General features: G+C 49.2%; 1 protein-coding gene across 3 annotated transcripts in view; it reads right to left on the bottom strand.

Moving 5' to 3' along the window:
• Positions 1-671: 671 nt before the first annotated feature.
• LOC118773947 (bromodomain containing 8) overlaps positions 672-8,405 on the bottom strand; it is a 17,884-nt gene continuing 10,150 nt past the window's right edge. For 2 of the 3 annotated variants that reach the window (XM_036522991.1, XM_036522994.1), the window contains 7 exons: positions 7,973-8,016; positions 7,147-7,397; positions 6,100-6,192; positions 5,857-5,925; positions 5,031-5,313; positions 1,770-1,814; positions 672-1,068 (listed from right to left, as the gene is read on the bottom strand). In XM_036522991.1, coding sequence (XP_036378884.1) covers positions 1,009-1,068; positions 1,770-1,814; positions 5,031-5,313; positions 5,857-5,925; positions 6,100-6,192; positions 7,147-7,397; positions 7,973-8,016 — 845 coding nt within the window. In that variant the 3' untranslated portion in view covers positions 672-1,008. The remainder of the gene's footprint in view (positions 1,069-1,769; positions 1,815-5,030; positions 5,314-5,856; positions 5,926-6,099; positions 6,193-7,146; positions 7,398-7,972; positions 8,017-8,405) is intronic. The other variant, XM_036522993.1, reaches the window with a different exon arrangement.

Here is an 8,405-nt window from a genome sequence, read left to right as displayed (position 1 = left end):
AGGCGCTAGCTGAATGGGTGTAACCCCCCCTCCCCGCTCTTTGTACTCCCATAGTATTTATTTAATGGTCACAGTTCTGTCCTCATTCCTCAGTCTGCTATTTAACAGGAGATACAGTATATTGTGTATGCAAAAAATATCACAAGTGTGAACTTTATGTAGAGTACTGTAGAAATATATAACTGTCATTAATAGCTCCTACTGAATGTGCAAATCTCAACAGTCAGTTAAAAATCCAATATTATATACTCAAATATATATTCATGGAAAGTGAGCACACATGGCTAACAATATGTGCAGCCCTTAGCAAATTAGCATTTTTACCCCGAATGGCAAGGAACGATTGCGAATTATGTCCTGTATATGCACTTCAGCAGGGTGTGCTTGTGTCAGGGGTGAGGTGAAGCAATGGGATTAAAACCTGACCACACTGTATACGGTACCTCCTCCAATCTATCAACTTCCCGTACGGTACGGCGTGTCTGTTGGGGGGGGCTGGTACATAACGGCACCAAATGCATAATCCACTTCATTTTGATTATCTTTATTATTTTTGACACATTAATAGTTAAAAAAATCACAAACAATCTGTACAAGAAGCAATGTGACTGTACAAAACTACACACAGTACTGACAATAACACAACAGACACAATACAATGAAAGGGCCTTTTCTTGTTTGTTTTGATTTCAAACGGACACACACACCTTCCGTGCCAGACACACACAAATGTCCCGTATCCAACAACCGTAACTCCCCTGTCGGACAGCGCACCTTCCCTGGCCGAGCGGCCTCCCCAGGACGGGGTCCCCCTCCCTCGTTTCGGTGCCAGATTTCGGGGCGCCTCTCCTTGCTCAGTCAGTCAGAAGGTGGGATTGTTTAGCGTTAGCATTAGCGGGCCGAGAGGTAAAAGTGTCACACGAATGTTCTCGTCGCGTCGGTAGAACCCTGCGTTACTGTGAGGTGAAATCTGAGGGGCCAGAGTGGCTCTTCTCTCTCCCCTCCGGCTTACTTTTTCATCTTCTGGTCGGCTTCGATGGCACAGCGGCGCCCTCTGGTGCCCCCATCCTGCAGTGCGGGGGGGGGGGGGAGAAAAAGGAGGGAGCGCTCAGGGTCAGCTCTCCGGTGGAGTTACTGACCTCTGAGCACAACAGAGATGCACCTTCCAGCTGCTTTTAACAGAGAGGAATCATAAAATGCAGACAAACTGTCTCAGAAGTTTTATACTTGAAAAAACACACACAGCTTCTGTATGCACCGAGTGCGCTCTATGTGCACATAACATAGCCTGTACACAATGGCATCCCAGAATGCACCACGACACACAGACACTCCCGGAACATACACACATTTGAACTTTTCTGTGTACAGAGACAGTGATACCTGTATAATTCAGATTGTGCTTTCTTCTCAAACAATATTCACCGCAAATTTTACAGTAAGAATCAGAACGATGTTGCACTGTACGGGTGGCCAGGCCGTCCGTAGAGGGCAGGCGCTGTACTAAAACAGCTTTTAAGAGTTAAAAGTCACATTCGTTCCGTTTACATCTGGTCAGAAATTCCGTGCTGGTGTGCAAGAATCCTTGTTCTTACCGGCGGAAACACCAAGCTGAGGACATTCATACATGTCGAAAATAATGTAGTATCTGTGTAAGATACTGTGTTTGTCTACATATGTGGGATAACGTGTTAGGTATTGTGCGTGTGCGGGCGTGTGTGTGTGTGTGTGTGTGTGTGTACACTGTAAGCTGCAGTGCAGATACTTACAAAAAGAGAGAGAAGGAAGGCAGGAGAGGCCATGGGGACACTGTCCTGTGAGAGGACAAATGATACAGTCAGAGAGAGAGGAAACCACACGCGCACACACACACACACACACACACTCTGCACAATAAAACCTGCACGCACACGCACACACACACACACACACACACTGCACAATAAACCCTGCATGCGCTCACACACACACACACACACACACACACACACACACACACACTCTGCACAATAAACCCTGCATGCGCGCACACACACACACACACACACACTCTGCACAATAAAACCTGCACGCACACACACACACACACACAGACCTGAACAAGCACAAAAACAGGCACTATACAAACACATGTAGCACACAAACACACTTGCATGCATTACAACAGCCACACTATACAGTTAGAGATGCAGGCTCTCACGCAGCACAGAAAGGCAGAAAGCACTCGCTGAGCACAGGCAGGCAGGGGGAGCGGGAGAGGAAAGGCAGGAAAGATGCCCACTCTGATTTTACTCTGATTTAAGATCATTTTTACATGATATTTTTGCAGGATATTTTTAGTAGAAAAAATTTGTTTATATGTTAAATATTTACATTACACTACTGTCATTCAGCAGATGCTCGAATGCAAAACATACGTAAGTTACATTTTTCTCCATTTACATAACTGGATCTTTACTGAGGAATTTGTGGGTTCAGTAACTTGCCCAAGGGTACAACAGCAGTGCCCCAGCAGGGAATGGAACCAACAACCATCTAGTTACAAGCCCTGCTCCTCACCACTACACCACCCTAGTGCCCACTTGAACTGATTAAGCCCAGGGAATTTGTCTGCAGAAATTCACATGGTCCTCCAGCAGGTGAATGCAACATCCCTTCATCAGGCTCTGGAGCAGAAGGTTACGGGTTCAAACCCAAAGAGGGACACAGCGGCATATGCAGTTTAGCTGAGGCCACTCCCCGCAGCAGTGCCCCCACCCTGGTATCGAGCCTCAAACCCACAAGCTTGCGGTTACAGGCACGGGCGTTTGAGAGATATGGATAACAGAGTGTGTGGCTGTGACTGTGCTCAGAGGAGGAGGTGCGGCGTGAGGAGGAGACATTACGGGCCAGAGAGAGATAAAGGGGAGGAGAAAAGGACAGAGACTCCGCCCATTGTGGGTGGGGTAATGTAGTGTGAGCCAATCAGGGTAGGGTGAAGGTGAGCCAGAGAGGGGAAAATTCACTGGATATTGCAGTGTCTGTGCAAGTGTATATATGCGTGAATGGCTGTGTTTGTGCGTATGAGTGAATGCCTGCATGCGTGTGTCAGGGTTTCCGCTGGGATTTTTTTCTTGCCGGTCGGGTGTCCGGACAAATCTGAAATTTACCGGTCACGTTTCAATAACAGTCTGTGTTACAAATGCAAATGTAATGTACACCTAGGTTGACGAAAGAATGACAACGACCTCAAATCAGACTAATGAACAGTAATGATTGAGAAAAACATCAAACATTAGCCGCTAAAATGTAGGCTATTACGAAACATCTATAACCTGTAACATCTGTAGTCTGTTTGAAAAAAGGCTAGGCCTACATGGCATCAAATGTAGCTCATAGGCTACCAGGTAACATTTTATTTCCAGCTTTTTTTCATTGCGGCAAAGTCCTCTGCTGCCACCTTGAAATCAAACGTGTCCAATATGTCTTTGCAGCTTGCAGCTGGCATGAGCCGCGTCACTCTCTCTTCCTCCAGACGACTTCGCAGCGCCGCTTAATTCGATTCTGCAGAGAGAAGCCCCTCTCTGCAGGCACACTTGACACGGGCAGAACACAGCCAATTTGAGCCAGTGTAGCCCAGTCGGGCTACAGCTCGCTGAACTCATAAATAAGCAATCGTTACAGCTAAATAGATAAATAGCCTTCATTATAGCTACGTTTTGTATGAGCATTATTACTGGACATTTTGACCTGCAAGTTTTTAATTTATCGGTTTTTTTATAAATCTTACCAGCGTAACCAGTAATTACCGGATAACAGAAACCCTGGTGTGTACTTGTGTGCGTATATGTGCGTGTGTGTGTGTGTGCGTGATCCATCTGCATTGTGGTGTAATTGCACAGTTTGCATGCAGCCCCACCACCCTGAGATCAGGCTCGTCTGGGATCAGTGTACTGCTTCCCTGTGTCCCAGAATCAGGGAAGTCACACTGTTCTCAGATCAGTGCTCACTGTGTCAGTCTCACGACATCCCCAGGCCATACTGTTCTCAGATCAGTTACACTCCAGCCTGTGGAAGCCCCCGCTCCCCATACAAAGATGGTCATGCACACGGTGAATGCATGCACAGGAACAAAGGAACACACTAACATGCAGCTGCTCTTACATGGAAGCCTGTATGTGTGTTTGTGTGTGTGTGTGATGCTGCCACATTGGACATTGGACAACTCCCACAACCCCCCGGGAGGAAACACTAGATCCATTTCCTTTTCCTCTCTGTACCCCTCGCTGGCCCCCCCTTCATCTCGCTCCACCTCTCCCTGCTGCTCTGTGGATCACTCCTCCCTTCGTCTCAATCCACCTCTCCCTGCTCCTCTGTGGATCACTCCTCCCTTCATCTCGCTCCACCTCTCCCTGCTGCTCTGTGGATCACTCCTCCCTTCGTCTCAATCCACCTCTCCCTGCTCCTCTGTGGATCACTCCTCCCTTCGTCTCAATCCACCTCTCCCTGCTGCTCTGTGGATCACTCCTCCCTTCGTCTCAATCCACCTCTCCCTGCTGCTCTGTGGATCACTCCTCCCTTCGTCTCAATCCACCTCTCCCTGCTGCTCTGTGGATCACTCCTCCCTTCGTCTCAATCCACCTCTCCCTGCTGCTCTGTGGATCACTCCTCCCTTCGTCTCAATCCACCTCTCCCTGCTCCTCTGTGGATCACTCCTCCCTTCGTCTCGCTCCACCTCTCCCTGCTCCTCTGTGGATCACTCCTCCTTCTAACTGCATTTCTTCTCCCTCATTCCCCCTGCTGTCCTTCCCTCCCATCCTTCACCACACCCCTCTCTCTTACTCTCTCGTTCTCTCCCCCCCTTTCCCTCTCCCTCTCCCTCCCTCTCTCTCTCTCCCCCCCTCTCCCTCTCTCTCTCCCCCTCTCCCTCTCTCCCCCCTCCCTCTCTCTCTCCCTCTCTCCCTCTCCCTCTCTTTCCCTCTCTCCCTCTCTCCCCCTCTCCCCCTCTCCCTCTCCCCCTCTCCCCCTCTCCCCATCTCCCCCTCCCCCACCTTGTCGGTGGAGTCCTGCTTGCGGGTGGAGTCCCGTCCCCGCAGGCTCTTGGCGCTGATGCCGGACTCGGAGGTCTGCATGATGAGCTGGGTGGCCAGGAACTGCTGGATCTGCTCCAGCACGTCTCGCTGCATCTCCAGGGCCATGTGGTACACGTCGTGGTCTGAGCTGTTGTACATCACAGCGTTCTGGAACATCAGCATGATGTCGCGCTGGAACTCCGCCGTGGACCGGATCAGACCCGACTCGATGTTCTTCTTTATGGTGGACAGGTCCATGGGCCTAGGACAGGGGACGGGACACGGGGACACAGAGGCTGACAAACACCACTCCGTCTTTCCGATGAGTCCTTAAACGGAGGCCCTGAATAGAAAAACCTATAAATCTTCACTCAGACTGACCAAGCCAGCCAACAGAAAATTACATTATTACATCACATTACTGTCATTTAGCAGACGCTCTTAGCCAGAGCAACGTATATAGATTACAATTTTTTATGCATTTTTTACAAATGGATATTTACTGAGGCAACTGTAGGTTAAGTATCTTTCCCAAGGGTACAACTGCAGTGCCCCAGCGGGGTATTGAACCAGCAACCTTTCAATTGCAAGCCCTGCTCCTGACTATTATGCCGCACTGCCGCCCACAGATATACTTACATCTGCTGCCCACACATATAGCTACGTTTGATCCATTTTTTCCAAAAGCAGCAGTTTGGTAAAATCACCAACAGTCACAGATTCAAGATGGACGGACGTCTTGTGTCCCTTGACAGCCAATCATCATTCTGCGTGGGCGGGACTGGCAGAGATGGGCGGGACTTACCTGTGTACAATGCTGTGATACCCAGGCGCAATGTCGTCCGTCACCGGCTGCAGGAACACGTTGGCATACCTGCCAGAGATGATGCGTGAGAAAGAACTATTTCATCACCAACCATCAGCAGCCAATCAATGCCACTCACTGATGTTCCTCCTGATTTTCTGAGCTCAAAGCTCAAAAGCTAAGAGCTACCGCAGTGACGCCTCTGTGATTAGCTGAAAGGGAAACAGCAATAACAATAGTCACCTGTGATTGGCTGCCGCTCGCCACACAAGCATTATGGCTTTCTTCCAGATCTTCTGTGCCTGGATAGCCTCCTGGTCCTCACTGCACATGGAGCTGCAAGACAGGACAAGGGACAGCATTACATTACATGACATTACATGACATTCATTTAGCAGAAGCTCTTCTCCAGAGCGACTTCCAGCACAAAGGAACAGAAGTGCATCCATCCAAGCTGAATGAGCAACAGTGTCAGACCAGGCTAACAACGCTCATAGACCAGGGACTGTGAGTAAAACACCATTAAAGCACTACCACAAGCTAACCTGTGCAACCGGACTAGACAGCCTAGAAACTAAGGGAAGCCAAGTACACAACTACCATAAGAGTGCAGGAAACTTTGGAAAACACCACCTCACACACCTTCCACACCATCTTAGCTGGGTTTATTAAAAAAAAAAAAAAAAAAAATCACATTCTATTATAGTCCATAACATCTTATACACCAACATCCCAACCAGATTATCCAACCCACGCAATTGTTCCAAGACTTCTATGCATTCTATGAAATTCTGGGCACACTCATAACCAAAGCTTTGGTAATGAATTTTTGCAACTGAAACCTGGATTAGAAAAGGTGTAAAAGTCATACTGTGAGGAGGGCGGAAGTGAACCGATTTGTGGCATAATTAGCTCAAGCTAAGTGTGGCATAACGAGGGGGAGGGACATAAACTGCGCGTGGCATAACGAGGGGGTGGAACGTAAACTATGCGTGGCATAACGAGGGGGAGGGACATAAACTGCGCGTGGTATAACGAGGGGGTGGAACGTAAACTATGCGTGGTATAACGAGGGGGTGGAACGTAAACCATGCGTGGTATAACGAGGAGGTGGAACGTAAACTATGCGTGGTATAACGAGGAGGTGGAACGTAAACCATGCGTGGTATAACGAGGAGGTGGAACGTAAACTATGCGTGGTATAACGAGGAGGTGGAACGTAAACTATGCGTGGTATAACGAGGAGGTGGGGCTCAACACAAGCACGACATTGATGAGGGCAGGGCTTACAACTGGGAGGAGGCAGGGCTGCTGGGGATGGAGTCGGCGGTGTTGTGCATCTGCAGGGAGGAGGCGGTGTGGAGGCTGTATCCGTCCTCACTCTCGCTGGCCGCGGGTTCGAGGTCCGCCTCCGACAGGTACGCCTCCGCCCCCTCCGCGTCGCCCCCGCACTCCTCCCCCCCGTCCCCCTCTCCGCAGTCCTTCGTCTCGGAGACACTCTCCTCGTCCCCGTCACTCCCTCCGTCCTCCTCTTTCACCTCCTGCAGGGAGAGAGCAAGGAGCCATCAATGAGCTGGGCTTGAAACCAGAAGGTCGCAGGCTCCATTCCCGGCTGAGATGCTGCACCCTCTGAGCTAGGGTCTCAACCTGACAGGCTTCCATAAACATCCAAAAATAAATAAACAGATAAAAAGCAGACCTTAGAGCTATGCAGGTTGTTCAGGATGAGGCCCAAGCAAATAAGTAATGACCTCATCTTAACCTTCTGGCAGCACAGAAGAGGGAACAGCGGCATATCTTTATTTATCTTTAAACTACATTTATATGCATTTCGAAGACACTTTTTGAAAAGCACCTTAAAAAGCAAGTGTACAAATACAAGCAAGTGAATATAATAAGGCCATATGAACAACAGTGCATGAAGGCAAACACCTCATCGCATTTGAATGAAAGCCTGTGCTATAATAACCTGTGATTTCGGTAGGATTCAGTGAAACTAAAGGCAGTGCTCCGCTGAAACGTGATGTGAGAGCACATGGCTGACAGCACTGTCATATGCAGGTGCTGCGTCGTGTTGCCCTCTGACCCTTACTGCTGTCTCTGAGGGAAGGGGTACCTTAGAGTGCTTCCCTGATGAAGAGCCGTCCTCCATCACTGAGTCTGTGGGAAAGAAAGCACTAAGGTAACGCAGGAACCAGTGTGCATCTCTACGTGTGTGTCTGCGTGTGTGTGTGTGTATCTCTGTGTGACAGTGTGTGTCTGCGTGTGTGTGTATCTCTGTGTGACAGTGTGTGTCTGCGTGTGTGTGTATCTCTGTGTGACAGTGTGTGTCTGCGTGTGTGTGTATCTCTGTGTGAGTGTGTGTCTGCGTGTGTGTGTATCTCTGTGTGACAGTGTGTGTCTGCGTGTGTGTGTATCTCTGTGTGACAGTGTGTGTCTGCGTGTGTGTGTATCTCTGTGTAACAGTGTGTGTCTGCGGTGTGTGTGTGTATCTCTGTGTAACAGTGTGTGTCTGCAGTGTGTGTGTGTATCTCTGTGTGACAGTGTGT

The sequence above is a fragment of the Megalops cyprinoides genome, chromosome 3 (genome assembly GCF_013368585.1).
Source record: "Megalops cyprinoides isolate fMegCyp1 chromosome 3, fMegCyp1.pri, whole genome shotgun sequence".
NCBI lineage: Eukaryota > Metazoa > Chordata > Actinopteri > Elopiformes > Megalopidae > Megalops > Megalops cyprinoides.
Note: the sequence above shows the minus strand (reverse complement) of the source record. Positions and strands in the feature narration are given on the sequence as shown.